Source organism: Rattus rattus, chromosome 4 (assembly GCF_011064425.1).
Source record: "Rattus rattus isolate New Zealand chromosome 4, Rrattus_CSIRO_v1, whole genome shotgun sequence".
NCBI lineage: Eukaryota > Metazoa > Chordata > Mammalia > Rodentia > Muridae > Rattus > Rattus rattus.
In genome coordinates this window covers 81823438-81841728 of record NC_046157.1, presented here as the reverse complement: position 1 = coordinate 81841728, position 18291 = coordinate 81823438, and the positions used below count along the sequence as shown (strand labels likewise).

Genomic DNA, 18291 nt, shown 5'->3' with positions numbered 1-18291 from the left:
CCATGCCTCCTTACCCCAAAGCCTGTAAAGCACCCAGTGTAGGAAGCACTTACGGTGGTGTGGTGTTCTGTGGGTGGAAGCTGCGTCTGTTCTGCTGCCCCAGCGGGTCATCTTCCTGTCTCACATCTCACAAGGTGGGCTTCTCCACTTAGTAGGCTGGGCCTGGCACTCTCCCTTGTTGATCAACCCTGTATTCTAGTCTCGAAAGAAACAACTTTCAAGGGCCGGGAGGGCAGGTTAAGCAGGTAGAGTGTTTGCCTGCTGTGCAAGCATAAGGACCCGAGGTCCCCCAGAACCCACATTAAAAAAACAAAACAAGCAAACAGAACCCCACTGCCAGTCACCCAAACCTTGAACCCCAGCACTCAGGAAGCAAAGGCAGGTAAATCCGAGTTCGAGGCCAGCCCGGTCTAGAGATTGAGTTCCAGGACATCCAGGGCTGCACAGAGAAACCCTGGCTCAAAGGATCAAAACTAAAAACAAACAAACATCCACGTTGGTGCCAGTGTTCTTTTATAAGCTGAGGTTTGGAGAGGCAGAGTCAGGGCAAGCCTAGAGTCCAGACCTAGCCAGTGTAATCTACTTGTTGAGCTCTAGGCCACTGAGAGAATTTGTCTTTGAAAACTGGAGAATACCACTAGAGGAAAAACACCTGAGGTTCTCTGACTTCCTCATACACATGATCCCACATGTGTGCATGTGTGTGTGCATGCACATGTGCACACACACACACACACACACACACACACACATCATACTTTTCCTGAGAGCCCACCAAGCTCTGGTGAAATCCATGTGCATGATCAGAGAGAGAGGTTCTAGACTCCATCTTTGGCCCTAGGCCACTCCGATCCTATCCTACCCTGTCTCTAGCCCCAAGATGGAACCACCCATGATTTCAGAAGCTAGACCCTGTGCAGCCTGGGACTCTGCCGTTTTCCTGGCTCACTCCTGCGCAGACGTAATCCTCACACAGGGTACCGGCAGCACAACGCTTGCGGTTCACTCCATATTCAGAAACCCTTAGTGAAATTACAGCTTTAATTAAGTACAGCTGGCTGTACGTTATACTCCGTATAATTATCATGTTATTATTATTATCACTTACACAAAAGTTCAAACAAAGTTTATTGTAAATACCGTGTGGCAGAAATAACTGGGGGGAGCTGAGGGCTCTGGGCTTGTCTGAGTGACAAGGGGGACAGAGGTGAAGGAAGGGGTCTTCTGGGAGAAGCAGGTGAACTTGGAGCGAAGGAAGATGAGCAGAGGGAAGAGGCCTGCTAGGCGGCTCTGCCACCCTGGACAAGTTCTGCTCCTGTCTCTGGGACTCGGCTACCTTCCCCTAGATGGAGAAGAACTCCCAGAGTCCACAGATAACGGCTGAGATCTATGTCCTAGGCTTTGGAGCTCAGAAGTCAGCCAAGTAGACAGAAGGTCTACCTTCCCAGAGCTGGTATAAAGGTGAGAGCTAACCAAGAGGTGCAAGCATTAGGCTTGAACTATGATGTCAGAGAGCCAAGGGTGTACAGAGGGGAAAGGCAGCAGCGGCAGGCAAGGGCGATTGGGGTGAACGGGGTGCTATTGCAGGAGAGCCAACTCATCCATTTGAGCGAGAATAAGAAGGTAAAGAGGAGTGAAGGGAAAACCACTTCAGTGGAGGAACTGTGAGCTTCCTCGAGGCAGGAGCCTGGCTGGCTTTGTCAAGGAATGGCTACAAAGCCAGAGTACATGGAGCAGAGGAAAGCGGGAACAGTATTAAGAGGTAATTTTGGAAGGAGAGTAGGGCACAGAGCCTGAGACACCTGCCAGGCCTTGAAGCAGACTAGAGTTTACCCAGAAGGTGACCAGGGGGGCTCAGCAGTAGAGTACTTGCTGTCCGTTCCAAGGACCCGAGTTCAATTCCAAGCACCCACATCAGGGAGCTCACGACTGTTTCACAGGATACAGCGCCCTCCTCTGGCCTCTGTGGGAACCGGCACACCTGTAGCACTCATTCGCACGGATATACAGACACATAAAATAATTTAAAATTAATCTTTAAAAAAGCTATGGGAGGCCATTTTGAGGTCATGATCAGATCAGAATTAGATTCAAATTAGGAATGCTGGGCTGGGGAGGGGGCTTAATGGGTAAGAACATTTGCACCTATGTAAAAAACCAGGTATGTGCTTGTGTGAGTCTAGCCCCTGGGACAGGGTCAGTAACAGGATGCTCTATTAAGACCTGCTAGCTCTGGGTTCAGTGAGAGACCCTGCTTCAATGTAACGAGGTAGAGACTGACATTCAGGACACCTGACATCCTTTGCTGACCTCTGGCGCTTCATGCATTGCGTGTACACACACACACACACACACACACACACACACACACACACACACACACACACGCCGTCCACGAGTGCACGCACAAACAAATTAGTATTGCCAACGTTTCCTCTGACCCTCCTACCTCTGAGATCCTAAGACTTGGTCCTTTCGGATAGATTTACTGTCTGTCACAGCTGTACAATGGCTGGGCTCAGCAGGGTGTCTTTTCTGTGGGGTCTCTCACTTGGTTCCAACAGGAGGCAGCTGGGACTGGAGCCAGACGAAGTTGGACTGGGAAGTACATCTAGGCGATCTGTTTCCCTCACACGTCTAGCATCTCAACTGGGGTGGACACAACTGCCGGGCACTGGGCCAGGCAACCTTCTCTCTCTGTTCTGGTGACCCCTCCACGAAGCTACCTGGTGTGTTCATCATGGTGTGTTCAGCCAAGTGGACTCCTCACATGGTACTCGACAGGGAACTTGAGGAGAGGCAAGCTTACTGTGTCCTACCCTTGGACGTCACACAGGGCTACTTTATCCTGCCCATTGCAGACTCAACAGGAGAGGTCCTTTCAGCACAAGGGCATGAATTTGAGGCAACCTTTGAACCCATTAGAAAACCTACAAAAATAGCAGCAGTAGCTATTCCTTGAGAGTTTCCTGTGGGTTAGGCCCTCATCTGATTTCCACACATTAACAATTCCCTCACAAGCTGTGAGGCAGAAGGCCGTATTACCGATCGCAGTGTCTGCATGGGAAACCCGAGGCTCAGAGACGCCTAGCATCCGGCTCAAAGTTACTCAGCTAGACAGTGGGAAATGGGACTGAATCCAGGCTTTCTGGCTCCGGCTTTGCTCCTGCAGACTTCGGCTTCCTCAGCAGCTGGAGGAGCACTTCAAAACAGCTGGAGGCAGGGCACCCTTCCCTGGACTCCCCGGCTTCCCTGCTCCGGGACGGGGAAAGTCACTGTGTGCCTGGATGCTTTGTCGGCATGTATGTCTGTTCACCACACGTGTGCCTGGCGCCCTTGGAGGCCAAAAGAGGGTGTGTGACCCCCTGGGACTGGAGTTAGCAGAAGGCTGTGAGCCACCATGTGGGGAGCTGGGAATAGAACCTAGGTCCTATAAAACAGTCTGTCAGTCAGTCAGTCAGTCAGCCAGTCTGTCTGTCTATTGGCAGGGTCTCTCTACACAGTTCTGACTGTCCTGGAACTCACTCTGTAGATGAGGCTGGCCTCAAATTCACAGAGATCTGCCTGCCTCTGTCTCCTGAGTGCTGGGATTAAAGGCGTGTGCCATCACACCTGGCTTCAGCCTGTGACGTTTCCCCAGTCTCTCACTGAATTTGTTTTATGAAACATGTAGAACAGAAGGAATGTCTCCATGGATAGCGGCCTGCACGCCACCCTAGCTATGCCTAGGTGACTTTAAGGAAGGTCATGCCCATGGTTCCTGATGCAGGTATGGGAAAGGGTTGAAACGGGCTTGAATGGGCCTGCTACGCTTTTCTCCGGAGTCTCGCACCCACTCTACCCTGGTGTGGGAACAAGGGGCAGTTTACTCTGACGGTCCCAACTCTGTCAAGGATCTGTTGTTGCCTTCTTCCCTGCCCATCACCTGGCTGGGCCCCCAGAACAGGTTGTCGCTGACACAGGCAGAGGTTCCCAGGCTGATACCCCATGGCAGCCACGCTCGCACAGATCTTTAATTGTTTAGTTTAAAGAATTGTGTTTTGACCGCAAGGGGATTTTGGCTGGAGCTCAAGAAGTGATAACGATATTCCGCTGCCAAGCCGTCTCCGCCGCTCTCTCTGTGTTAATGTGCACTTTCAAGACGCTCCAATTAACTGCATCAGCTCTGGGGATAGAAAGGGAGAGGCAGGGGGAGCATGGGGGGGAGAGCAGACAGGGCCCCCCAGTCTTTTTATTAGCAAACAAGGGGGGGCGGATGGGTGACAAAATTCTTCAAGCCTGGTCCCAGTGAAGTGGTGTCTCTGCTGTGGAAGGCGGAGACTCTGGAGAGAGAGAGAGAGAGAGAGAGAGAGAGAGAGAGAGAGAGAGAGAGAGAGAGAGAGACTCAGAAGGCAGCTAGCTAGCCTTCCCAGAGGCCAAGGCCGGAAGTTCTCCACGGGGACCTGCTCCACCTGCAGTGGTTCTCAGTCTCCCCGCTGCTGCCACTCTTAAATCGTTGTGAGCCCCCTCCCAGTTATAAAATTAGTTTGGTTGCTGCTCTATAACTGTAAGTTTGCTACTGTTATGAATCGTGATGTAAATTTCTAATACGCAGGATATCTGACCTGTGACATTTGACTCCCCCAGCGGGGTCAAGACTCATAGGTTGAGAACCACTGCTCCATCCCACCCCTCCGTCTTTCCCCTCTCTGTGTTGGGATAGGCCCCCAAGGATCCCTCTTCTCCAAGGGGAAAGCAGGCCCTTAGCCCTCTTCTGTTCCTCTCTCACACCCTCACAGATATTTCTGGAACTTTCTGGGCCAGGCTTACTTTCAGACAGTGACTTCCCACGTGGCTGTCCCTTGGCTGGGAGTGCCAGGTATCTCCTGAGCTAGCACCCTCACTTCCCGGAGGGCTCCAGGCTCGGTCCCAGCACGAATGCACACCCTGTCACCTGCTAACCTTCCCTAGCTTTGTTTCCACAGCCTTGACCACTGTGCGACATAACCACCAGTAAGCACAGAGGGGCAGACTTCGTGTTTTACTCGCAGTTCCATTGAACGTGGGACAGAATGGGTGCACACAGGTCTTTTAGTACTGAGGATTGACCCAGGACCTCACTCACATAAGGCAAGCACTCCACTGCTGAACTATGACCCCAGATCCTTTCCTTTCTAAGACATCTGGGATATCCCAGTCTGTCTTCTATGTAGTTGAGGATAGCCTTGAACTTCTGGTCTTCCTGTTTCTATCTCCCAAGTTTTGGGGTTACAGGACCCAGCTACATGTACACGAAGCAGGGGCTCTACCGCCCAGCCCTTTTATGTTTGTTTTGTTTTTAGAAGCTTCTTGCTGTGTAATCCAGACTGACCTGGGATTTGTGGCAATCCCCCTGCCACTGCATGCTGGGGTTAAGCTGTGTCCCCCTACACCTGGTTGCATAAGGCAGGAGTGGAGTTTACTTAACCCTGCAGGCCTTGACAGGCACACTTCCCTCCTCCATCTCTGTGGGCATCCTAACCACATCTGCCGGTTCCCTGACCCCAGCCCTCAGCTCTGTGTCTTGACCCCTTAGCCTTGTTGACTCTCTCTTGGGTTCAACAGCGGCCTAACCCTGCCCTTCACCTCCGCGGTCGCCCCTCCCCCACTCAGACAGCCCCCTTTTGATGAAATGCCCTTCAGCTTTCAGAAGCCTGAACTCGACCGCAAGGGGTTTTGGGATCCCACTTGACCCTGGTTCGGATTGCAGGCAGGCAGTCAGATCCCTGAAAAGCAGATTCAGGGTTCTGTCAAGTTCGCAGGTGGTGTAGGCCAGGGAAAATCTGACCTTTCTCTGGCTTCCCGGTCTGTCGTGTCCCTTCCTAGTAGCTTATGAGGAGGGTCTGCAGGTGGCTGTCTAGACCCGAGATGGTCAGGCACTGACTCTGCTCTCTTCCAACTCCAGTAGAAAAAAAATGACTTTTCCGCATGCGATCTCCCCTTAGCCAGTCCACCTCACACACACTTGCATACCCGATTCTAGCCCGAAGACTCTAGAAGCAGGGAGCTCCCTTTCAAAGCATACACACATTCCCTTACTTCAGCATTCCAGGGTGTGGAGCGGGGGGGGGGAGACCCCCATGGCTGAGGGACCAGGGCAGCCACTGAGTTGGGCGGGAGTTGACCCCGGCTAAAGAGAAGCAAAGAAGGCTCAGACTTTCTTGGGCTTCCCCCTCCTCCAGCATCCCTCCTGGTCCCCCTAGGCCTCCGGGGGAGGGTCAGCGCGGGAGGCTCAGGTTACACGGAGTCGAAGACAGGAAGATTTAGCGAGGGAGCCTCACAGCCGCACAGTGCGCCATTTGTCCGCCTTTGAAACCGGAGGCTGAGGGCCGAGCTGGGGGGCGGCGGGAGGCCGCAGGACGCCCGGGTGAATTATCGCCCGCTCGGGTCCCCTCCCCCAGTCCGGCTCCTGTTTCTCCAGGTGCTGGGGTGTTTTGCTACGTGTTAATTTGCCCCAGTTGACGCGCCCATTCGTGGCCCCAGCCCCGCAGCGGGAGGCCAGCCCGCCCTGGGGTGGCCGGCGGGGACCCTGCAGTGCATAGAGGGGTTGCGCGAGCCCTCCAGGGACCTGGACTGGGTGGGGAGTTTGCCGAGTTGGGGATGCCCGCACACGGATGGATTGCACCCCGTCTCCCCGCAGCTCTTCCAGTGCAGATGGGAGAACTCTAATAGCGACCCCTGCAGGCCCCTGGCACCCCCTTTCCTCCAGGGAGTTTAATAGGGTTTGAGGATACTTGCAGCTTCCCAACTATCCTGCTACAGGATCCTTTTAAGTCTAGTCTGGCTCCAGCAGCTATGATAAAAAAACAAAAAAACAAAACAAAAAAAAAACAACCCTTTATTATTTTTGTGTCTGTGTGCTGGCCTGCACGAGTTTATGTGTATCGTATGTGTCAGGAGCCCCTGGAAGCCAGAAGAGGGCGCTAGATTCTCCCAACTGGAGTAAACTACAACTACCTTGTAGTTGCTGAGAAAGGGAACCGAGGTTCTCTACAAAGGAAGAACTCTAAACTGCTAAGCTCTATTTCCAGCTCCTTCTACTCCCCTTTCTTTTTGAGACAGGGTCTCGCTTTGTAGCCCTGGCTGTCCTAGAACTCACTCTGTAGAGCAGGCGGGCCCGGAACTCCCAGGGACGCATCTATCTGCCTCTCCAGTACAGGGATTGAAAGGTACGCACACCATTACAGCTGGAAGCCTGCGTCTGTGAAGCGTATGATTCTAGAGCTAGAGAGTCTGAGGCTCTAAGCTAAGCAATTTGCTCAAGGTCACCCAACTACTCAGAAGCAAGACCTGGAGGAGTGTGGTGTTCCGAACCCAGTGTTCTTGGACAGAGTTGAGTAAGGTGGCCAGTGTCCCCATGGTTGGGGTGGGGATGGGAGATGGGGGAGTCAGGATGCTGGCTAGCAATCGGGAAAGACTGGTAAACTTTCTTTGCCTCTTGACCCTGAATGCTTGATTCTCTCTGCTCTCTTGAGGCTGGGCTAGAGAGAAGGCTTGGGTGTGAGTCAGCCACTTGTCCTAGCTGACTCTCAGGGCAGCTAGCCAGCCTGAGGGGTACCCCCTTCTCCACACCTTCTGCCTTCCCATGTTGTCCTTGAAAGTGGAAGAAGGGATGGGTTCCTGGAATGATTGCAAAAGCCAACCCCTCATATCTGACCTCTCTACTCTTCCCTTCTTATCTCCCTTCTACTTGGAGCCTCTCCCCTTCCCTTCCTTCCTCAGAATGATGTAACCATTTCCAGGACACTCACATTTCTCAGCCCCACAGTGACCCATGTCTGTAATGACCTCCCTCCTATCATGTCTCAGTTCCTATGAGCCTTGTAAAGGGCTGTGGCAGGCTAATCAGGGAAGGGAGAAGAGATCCCTTCTTCCCTACCCAGGGGAACATGAAACCCCCTGAACAAAGCTGTGTCCTCAGAGAACAGAAGCATTCCGAATTTGGGTGCTTATATCCCCTCCTAACTCTCTGACCATCTGCTCCTCTCACATCCCCCTCACAGCAGAGGGCCAGCCCAAACCCCCAACTCACACCTTGACCTCATCTCTGACTTTCTGACTTGCAGGAGGGGTGTGGTTTCCTTACCTCCTACTCTTGTCCCAGAACCCAAGGATGAAGAGGTAGATAAAGGGTGAGCTTACCCATGGAGAGAGGGCTTCCAGCCCTTTTCCAGCCCCACTAGGCCTAACATAAGCAAGCCAGTTGGCCTTCGACTTGAGTTGAATCTGGTGTGCCCTCTCATGTGGGAATCTCCTTTGGGGATCTGTCTTCTGGGGTGGTTGGGAAGTTAGGAAGAGATACAGTGAGTGCTTTGCCTATGATAACCTTTTAGGTCTATTGGGCAGTGGGTGCCTGTGATGTGGGAGGGGTCAGGAGAGGGTGAGTCTGTGAAGTGGGAGGGGTGAGAAGAGGGTGTGTCTGTGATGTGGGAGGGGTCAGGAGAGGGTGTGTCTGTGATGTAGGAAGGGTGAGAAGAGGGTGTGTCTGTGATGTGGGAGGAGTCAGGAAAGGGTGTGCCTGTGAAGTAGGAGGGGTGAGAAGAGGGTGTGTTTGTGATGTGGGAGGGGTCAGGAGAGGGTGTGTCTGATGTGGGAGGGGCCAAGAGAGGGTGTGCCTGTGAAGTGTGTGTGTATTGGGGTTTCAGAAGAGGCGGTGCTTGTGAAGTGAGTTATGTAGGGCTTGGCCTGTGAAGTAGGAGGGGCCATGAGAGGAGAGGCCTGTGGAGTGGGAGGGGCCAGTAAAAGGTGAATCCATGAAATGGGTGGAGCTAGGAGAGGGAGAGCCCATTAGCAGAGGCGGGGCAAGGCAGGGAAGGTGTATAGGTTGCTCTGGAGTGGAGAAAGGGAAGGGCAGATGATGATTCAGGTCTCGGTTGCTAGGTGGTGGTTTCGGTAGTGTGTGCGTGCTAGAGGCGTTCGGCAGACGGGGAGATAGCTGCAAGGAGGCTCTCTGGAGAGAGAGCCAAGGACGAGGGCAGCTAGAGTTCCCCATTTTCCTAACACCGCCAACCCTGCAGTACCACCTGCTTTCCATGTGATATGCTAGTAGCTGGCCCCACTAGGTATCCTTGTCTTCCTTAGTATTACGATGGATCGGGGACCCCTTGGCTGCACCTTCGCCTGCTCAGAAGAGAGAGTCTAGCTGCCAGATCCTTCTGTAGCTCAGCGCGACCTTGACACAGTTCGGGCTAATGCTCACATGTCAGTTGGGATCCTTGGAGGATGTTTTGCTGCTGACCGAAATGTGGGTGTGATTGCTGGAACTCGAGGAGCCCTGTTGGGTCATGAGGTAGAAGCCGTGGATTCAGGAAGATGACTCAAGAGGAGCTGCCTGGAGTTCTGAGGACTTTGCGAACTACGAAACTAACTCTGAGCTCAAAAAATAGAATTGTTTGTGTCGTGTGTGTGTGTGTGTGTGTGTGTGTGTGTGTGTGCTCCTCGTGGCATGCATGCAGAGGTTGGAGGACTTTGTGGAGTCAGTTCATCTTTATGTGCTTTCTGGGGACTAAACTCAGATCTACAGCCTGTGCTACAAGCCGTTTACCCACTGAGCCATCCTGCCAGACCCCTGAGTTCCTTAAGTATGAGGTTTTCCACTGTGGGAGAAATAAACGTGTATCTCTTATAAGTAACTATTATCCTGGGATTTTGGACACACACATTTAATCCTAAGTAAAACGTCAGCAGAGAGGGGGTGTCTAGAGTAGGGGCATGTTCGGTCTTGACAGTGAGGGGCAGCACTGAACTCTGCCCCACCATCACATTCTGTTTTTCTGTCCCAAGAGGGTTTGGGAACCTGTCCTGGATGGTGAAGGTGGGGATATGGGGTGGGTAGGAGTGTGGGGGAGTGGAAGGGTGGGGGATATAAGGGTGGGGGTGTGGGGAGGCGTTCCTCAGCCAGGTCTCAGGAAGTGATGACCCTGTCTGTCCCTTCCCCAGGATGCTCCTGTCCTGCAATGCTTCTCACCTCTGTCTGGGCCTAGGGAGGTGGCTGCTCCCTTTCTCTTGGGTGTGGTGAATAGAAAAAGCTAAGGATGGGTGGAGGAGGGTGGAGCAGCCTGGAGCCTCTGGGGAGGCTGCATTCTGGAGTCTGCAGTTCCTTCAGGGCCTCTGCTCCTGGAGGCTGCAGTCTTTGCTGGACTCATAACATGCCTGCCTTCTCACCCTTTCCAGGGGGGACTGACACTCAGCACTGCTGGCCTCCGTAGTGTCTATGTCCACAGCTCCTCCTCTGGGCTCCAGAAATGGCCTTTCTATAAGTCCTCATTACAACTTCACTCTTGAACCAACTCTGGGGGTTGCTGCTTTCCTTCTGGGACCCTGACCCGACAGGTCCTGAGGAAAGCCAGGGGCAAAGGCAGACCCAAGGATAGGAGGGGGTCACCAAGGCAGAAGCAGACAGCACGAGGCAGGCTTAGAAGGTAGAGAGAGCGAAGGATGGAAAAAGACAAGGGGGACAGGGACTAGAAATGGACAAAGAGGAAAAGCTAGGCGTTGGTGTTCAGCATGGTGGTGCACGCCTTTAATCCCAGCACTTGAGAGAAAGAGGCAGGTGGATCTGTGAGTTCAAGGCCATTCTGGTCTACACAATGAGGTCCAGGCCAGAGAAAACCACACAGTGAGACCTTGGGGTTGGGGGTAGGGAAGTCAGGCATGGAGGAAGGAACGGATAGACGAGTCAGGGGCATCAGAGGAAGGACTGGCACCAAGAAGCACAGAGACAGAGGCAGAAGGTGTTAAACAGTCAGATAGGATGACCAATGTAGAGAAAGGGGAAATTCTAGGAACTTCAAAGATCTCAGCTGTGGGCCAAGGGGATAGATAGCTAAGTGGGTATGGCACTTGTGCAATTGGGAGCACCTGAGATAAATAAGAACACCCGTGGTGCTAGAGGTGGAGACAGGAGGATTCTGGGAGCTTGCTGGGCCAGCTACTTCAGCAAAATGTAAGTTGTGTGGGTGGTGGAGAAGGGGGTGTGTGGGAGGGGATCAGGGATCAGTTATCTGTGGCTGCTCTTCTAGAGGACCCGAGTTCAATCTCCAGCACCCACACGGTGGCTCCTAACAGTCTGTGACTGTAATTCTATGGGCGTTTGCCTGTGTGCGAGTATGTATGCCACATGCATGCCTAGTGTCTGAGGAAGCCAGCTGAGACCACTGGAGGCGGGAATTTATGATCTGAACTGGTGAGGTAGCGACAGACGGATCCTTGGGGGGCTGGCTGGCCAGTCAGTCTAGACAAATTGGCAAGTTCTAGGCCGGTGGGAGACCCTGTCTTTAATTAAATTAATTAATTTATTTTTGTTTTTTTTGAGACAGAGTTTCTTTGTGTAGCTCTGGATGTCCTGAAACTTGCATCGTAGGGCAGGCTGGCCTTGAGCTCAGAGAATCTGTCTGCCTCTGCCTCCTGAGTGCTGGGATTGAAGGCATGCATACACGTGCACATGCAACTGTACATGTTAGTGCATGTGCATACACACACACACACACACACACACACACACACACACACACAACTCTCTGACTGTAGTACTAACAAGCACACACAGTACTTACATCTAGGCTTCCAGTAAAATGGAGCAGGGTACCTTGGAGAGACAGCTGAGTCTAGACCAGGATAGGACACTCACAAGTCAGCAACAAGTTCTGAGCACTAACTTTTACTTCGCTTTGAGACAAGGTTTCCCTAGGTAGCCCTGGCTGGCCTGGAACTTGTGGCAATCCTCCTGCTTCTGACTCCCAAGTGCCAGGATTATGGACATGTGTCACATGCCTAACTTCTTGGTGCTTGGTTCCGGGGTGCGTGAAATTGCTTAAGTGAACCAAGGCAAAAGAAGCTCACGTTGACAGGAGTATGCCAAAGGGACGCAGGATACAACGGCAGAACCCCCCCCCCGGACCGGAAGCAGAACAACTTGAGCAGTCTAATAAATACACCATTGTTAAATACTCCAAGTGTAACATAGAATATCCCCGAGTCCATACTGACATAAATAATTGAATAAATGAGGGTGAGATCTACCATGCTGGAGCAATGGTAAATTAAAGCTAAGGCTGTAACTCAGACCATGCACTGGGCACTGTTGGGACATGCCTGTGGTCCATGCTATCCAGAGGTAGGGGGATTAGAAGTTCGAGGTCTTCCTTGGCTGGATAGCAAATTTGAGATCAGTCTGGGCAGCGGGAGACCCTGTTGGGAGTTGGGGGAGGGAGGAATCTGACCTATGCTTCAATCTTTTAAAAACATCGTGAAGGTTCCATGAGCTAATACATCTCAAAGCGCCTAGAACTGTGCTAGACTGTTGCCGGTGTAACAAAAATATTTATTTTGAAGGAAGATGAGGCAAAGGGTTGCCCCAGGCACCTGGGGTATGGGAGTCCTCCTTGGCGGAGGGTGTGTGTTGTCCTTTAAGAGCAGAGCTTTTGGATGTAGGGCTGATAATCGGAGGCCACATTGACATTGGGGTCTGCTGTTGCCCCCTCTTGGGGATAGTAGATCTCTTAGGGGAGACCTTGGGAGGAAGTCTGGGAACTGCTTTGGGGGTCTTCAGTCTGGATCCTGGTAGAGGCTCCATCAGAGGCTGATTTCTTAGCCAGCTAGACTCTTCTCTAGATGTCAATGAGGGCAAGCTTTTAGGGGTGGGGCAGGAAGTCATGGCGGGCAGGGGGTGGAGCCTCATCTTTGAACTCAGTCTGCAGCTGCAGAAGCAGGGTCCGCGGAGTGGGGGCAGGGAGAAATCTTCCCACCACCGGGCTTGCTCTGGGGAGGGCCTGGGCCAAGCCATCAGGCCCCACACTGAGTTCTGATTGGGTACTCCGAGAAGGGCCTTGATCCTGAGCAAAAGGAAGGAAGAGTGGAGTCAGGGAGAGGAGACTGAGGAGCAGCCGGCCAATATGGTCATAGACAGATCTCCAGAGCAGGGAGGGATGGGAGAAGGAAGGAAGGAAGGAAGGAAGACGCCGTGTCTTAACACACCTGCCGTCTTCTTTCTCTTTCTCTTGGTCTACATTCTCCTTCTCCTTTTCTTCTTCTTCTTCCTCTTCCTCATGCTTTTCTTTGTCCCAAATATCTTCCACTGATGAGATCTTGGAGATAGGATTGAAGATAGAATTCACCCATCTTTCCTCTTTAAAAAAAAAAAAATAGGGGTGGTAGGAACCTCACATGAAGAGAATCCAGGATTGACAGACTCAGGGTTGGGGAAGAACCAGTCTCGCTATCTTAGCCCCACCTTCCCTAGCTAACCCTCTCTCCCCAGACTTAGGTTTTAGGACTATTTAGATGCTAATCTTGCCACTTAGACTATATTGACAACCCTCCTTAACTTTTTTTTTTTTTTTTTTGAGGCAGTGTTTCACTATGTAGCCCAGGCTAGCCCCAAACTCTTAATTCCCCTGGCTGGTGCAGTCTTCCAAGTGCTGGATCACAGATATGTGACACTACACCTGGCTCTCAGTCCCTCTGCCTGACAAAATACCACGTAGGTGAAGCAAGCCCAAAGCCTGGACCATTCATCACCTTGGCAGACACCTCAGGTTGGTCCCCTCAACCCCTCTTTCCTCTCCGATGGCTACCATTACCTACGTTTGTACCTGGCATGTCAGGGACACTTACAGAGAGCCTTACTGAGCCATAATGGGGCCTTCTTCCACACACACACACACACACATACATGCATGCATACATATACATACACATGTACACACATATACATACATATATGCATATATATACATACATGTATATGTATGTATATTTCTAACCAGCACTTATGTATAGATTTGGGGTTGAGATTATTTCTGCTCTAGTTTGTCCATGAGACAGACCTCCGAAGTCACTTGCCCAGTGGCTGACAGGCCATGGCACCTGCCCATGCCACTCCATCCTCTCCACTCAGAAGCAGAAGGGAAGGGAATGTGAGAAAGAACTGCTTTATCTTAGCTTAAAGGGGAGAGCCACACCTCCAAACCTATTGTGACATCACCCTTTTGAGTCATGTGTCCAAAGGAGCCATAGTGTCTTTACCAAATCTGGCTTCTTAGGCTCTGTGGGATGTTGGCTGTCCTTCCATTTCCCCGGCTCCTCTGTGGAATGGGTGACATATCACACAGAGCCTACAGTTCAGCCGGGGACCCCTCTCCTCTGAAGAGTCAGGCGCTGCTGGGATTAAACGCTAGCAGCATCGATGCCTGACTGTTTTTTGAGGCCAGATCTCCTTATGCAGTCCAAGTCAGTCTGGTACTTATGATCCGTTTGCCTCCCCCTTCAGAGCTTAGTATGTGAGCTAAACCACTGTGCCTACATTGAGGCTTTCTAGACACTGATGATAAACTTTGATGCTCACTAAATTTAACTGGAAAACAAGAATCTGATGTGGGTGGATTCTTTTTTTTTTTTTCCTTTTGACAGCTCTCTTGGTTAGGCCAGGCTGCCTTCAGACTCATTATCCTCTGGTCTCAGCCTCCTGAGTACTGGAATAACACGTATGGAAGCCTAAATTTCTACAGTAGTATCGCTGGAGTCCTAAGTTTGGGGCTGATTTCTGAGCAGGGAAATGGAGTCCTGGCAAGATCTCCAGTTGGTGATGGAATGCCAGTGACCTGGAATGCCACCACCGTCGTCTGTTTCTGCAGTGGAGTTTTGAGGTGTGTGATTGTCTTGGGAGTATGCAAGGGGGTGGGGGGTGACTATGCCTGTGTGGTTCTTTTGTTGTCTCTCTTCCTGGTTTTTATTGGCTAGATAGAGTAAGGGCATCAAGGGCAGCACCACAGCTAGTCTGCCTATCTAGGGAATCTTAAAGGAGAAGAAAGGTCTAGGTTTTGAGGACTTAGAAGGCACACGACCAGGGCCAAGGAAGGAAACCCACAAAGGTTGTAGGAAAAGGTAAGTATGGGGAAGTAGGTGTGAACGTTTGGGATGTCCTTACTGGCTACCTTAGGCAACCGCCTCCATCTCCTAGAGCCTCAGTTTCTTCATCTGCAAAATGGGAAGCAAGTTAGTTCCCATCTCTCCAGCTTGTGCAGAGTGGAAGGCGCAAACGAAAAGTAGCGGCTGGCACGCAGTAGGTTCTCAGATATTTCAAGTAATACATATTACTGGCAACAAAATGTTGCATACTTTCTTTCGAGTTTCACCTCTCTTACCATCTGCCTCTACTTAAAAACAATCCCTCCCTCCCACGTGAGTAATTTTCCCTCTCGGTAGCTCCCTGCAGCTGACAGCAACCAACTCTGGGCGGAGTCCGGCAGAGGCTGCTGCCCATTAGTCAGGGTTTCCAAGGCCCTGCCTGGGACTCCCCCCTCCTCCTTTCAGGCCGGGACAGGAAGTGGGCACTTTGAGAGTTACAGTCTTCCCCCGTAGTTGTTATGCCTGGAGTAGTCAGTTTCTCCCCGTGGAGGGTGAAACTTTGGCCACCTGCTTCTGCTTTCTACTGTTCAGCCCCTGCAGGGGTTCTGAAGGCTGGGCAACTGGGCAACCCGTGTGGGCCTGAGCGCTAGTATAAATTTACTACGTGCCGTTGAAGAAGCTGTTCTCTGGGTCTCAGTGTGATAAAAGAGAAAACGCGGCTGCCCTTTGCTGCCAAGTGTGATGACCTAAGTTCCAGGGACCCATAGCATGGAAGGCAAAACCTGGCTCCCCCAAGTTGTCCTCTGATCACCGCCTCTCCCAATAAAAGTTAATTTGAAAAACGACAAAAAGAGTTACACTTTCATGATTTAATGAGATATGTTGTTCAGATAGGGGAAGGGGAGGAAGTTGAGATGGGAGTTTATCTAGCAGAGTCCAGGAGCTGGTCTTTAAGGGACATCGATTCGGGGAGTTATCTGAATTATGGTCCTCAATTACCCAGGTAATCTCAGGATCGAGACCAGTTTGACCAACGTCTTTCTAACTTTTCTTCTCTAGTTGCTGCCATGGAGGATGGAGGTAGTGTGTGTGTGTGTGTGTGTGTGTGTGTGTGTGTGTGTGTGTGTGTGTGTGTGTGTGTGTGTTGGAGTGGGGGAGCCTTCCAAACGTTTTAACCCTGTTTACAGAAAATGGGAATTTGCATGATGAAAATAACTCCGGCCGGACTGCGAATTTTTACTGCGCTTGGCACAGGGCTCGGAAAAAGCGGCTGCATAGCCAATTACTGGAATTTTTAAACACAAATAATATTTTATGGGATCAGTGGGCTGGCTCAGGGCCGCCGCACCCGGCTCAGCCCCTCCGCCTACAAACAAGCTCGGATTGTGCAGCGAGTCAGTGTGCCAGGCCTCGGACAGGCCCAGGGGTGTGGAATGGGGGGGAGGAGAACACCGTGGAGCAGCGGACTTGGGGGCGGGGGATGAGTCCTGGGTGCGGGCAGGTGCAGCACGGGGTTCAAGCCTCCCCGCCGGTAGGGGGCGTCCGCGAGGCTCAGTCTGGGGCCAGTGTGCAGGGTGCCTGGCTCACCTGCAGCGCCTAGCCTGGAAGCGAGCCGCGCGACCGGCCGTGTCGCCTGGGAGGACCCTGGCCGCTGCAAGGCCTCCGGAAAGTCGGCTTCCCGGAATGGCCGGGGGCCGGCAGGGAGTCGTCGCCTCCCTCCTAAAGCCACCCCGATTTGTTCACCAGCCTTGCTGCGTCCCACCGGGGTCCAAGGGCACATCCGAGCGCATCGGAAGTTCTGTCTCTATTGGGATCCCCTTTGCTTCTGCTGCTGGAGATCTCCAAGCCTGGCCAAGGGCCCAAGGGAGGTGTCCCCCAGCCTCTGCTGCGGGTTAGCCCGCCCCCGCCAACCCAGCGCTCAGCAAGCACAGGGTTAAGCAGGAGCAGGTGTGTAGCCAGATGCTGCGGCCGGTCCCCTCCCCCGCGGCCCGGTCGGCGTCCTCCTCCTCCTCCGCCCACCCTCTGAACCCAACAGTCCCAAATAAAAGTGCCATTGTTGCCGGGCCTTCCCCCACCCCCGTCTCTGCCCCGCCACCTGGAGCAGAGCCCGGTCTCTCTTCACCTGCCCCCGGGCCGGCTGGGGGTGGCGGGAATGGGGCCTCGGAGCGGGAACTTCCGCTCCCCCTGCTCCTCCTCCTCCTCCTTCTCCAAGCCCCCTGTCACTGACCCCTGAGTCCCTAAGGGCAGGGCAGACACCGTGGCTTTGTGCTGGGGTTTCTTTCCGGCCTGACGGCTCCACTTTGGCCGGTCCGTCCCTCTAATCCCCTCATTCTCCATGACTAGAGAGGTGACGTTTCTTTACAAAGCTGGGAGGACACAAGGCCTGGTGCCAGGAGTCCAGGACAGTGCCACGTTCGTCAAGAACAGCTGTTGCTTTTTTTTTTTTTTTTAAATCATTTGTTCATCTATGGGACAGGAAGGCAGGGCAAGAGCGATTCCTTTTATACAGAAAAGGAAACTGAGACACCTCGGAGAGGAAGAGCGTTGAGCTCACAGGGCTGGTAATTATGGAAGTCAAGTCCCTCGACTCCCTGGTTGCATGGGGTCTCCAATGCTCAGTGGATAGCCGAAATATTGGGCACCCAGACACTGTCTGGCACAACTTTGGGGTTCACTGTGGGGCCTCGGGCAGGTTAGGCTTCCTAGTTCTCACACTGCCACTTGGAATCCAAGGGATGACACCCAGTAGATCTGGGAGACCCAGCCTGGGACTTCACGAAGGGGTTCGACCACAGGGCCTAGCCTGTCGCGAGCAGGAATATTCTTCCTTGTCCTTCCTGGCCAGCTCCAGGAGGCTGATCAACAAGGTTAACTAAATGGCTCTAGGAAGTGAGACAAGACCGTTGAAGGGACAGAAAAGAAATCCAGACCTCGGAGGAGATCCCTCCCTCATCCCTAAGAACCGCAGCTCCTCCGTCAAGGACCGCGGAACCCTGGGCCGCTCCAAGCCGCCAAGTTCTCACAGATAACCCACCAGCTGCAGGCACCGGCCTAGTGGTTGAGCTCCCGCAGCTCCAGCTCCGGAGACAGAGTGTGCGCAGTTACCGTATTTCTTCTTTTGCGCCCTAACTTTCTGGAGCACGTAGATCCCACGTGTCCATTGTGTGTGAGAGCATGCTTTCTTTTTACTGGGGGAAAGAGTTCCCTTGGGAGCTGAGAGACCAGAGTTTTTCGGCTTTGTTCTTTTAGCTCTGCCATTTATCTGTCCTTCTCTTCCACCCGAAGACCCAAGAAAACAGTTTCCTGTTACCACTCGAGCATCTAGTAGGCATCTCAGATTCCGTTCACTCAACTTCAAAAACCTGGTCACCCTACTCTACCCGGTCCTAACCATTAGTTAGTCCCTTTTTACCTCAGGAAAGGGCA

At 52.5% G+C, this 18291-nt stretch overlaps 1 protein-coding gene across 1 annotated transcript; it reads right to left on the bottom strand.

Annotated features, from left to right (window-relative positions):
- Positions 1-12319: 12319 nt before the first annotated feature.
- Positions 12320-17966, bottom strand: LOC116898036 (the record flags this gene model as incomplete). Its single annotated transcript, XM_032899428.1, has 3 exons — positions 12320-12851; positions 12994-13144; positions 17900-17966. Coding segments are annotated over 3 exons (729 nt in total), but the record flags the coding sequence as incomplete, so codon positions are not given.
- Between the last annotated feature and the right edge of the window lie 325 nt (positions 17967-18291).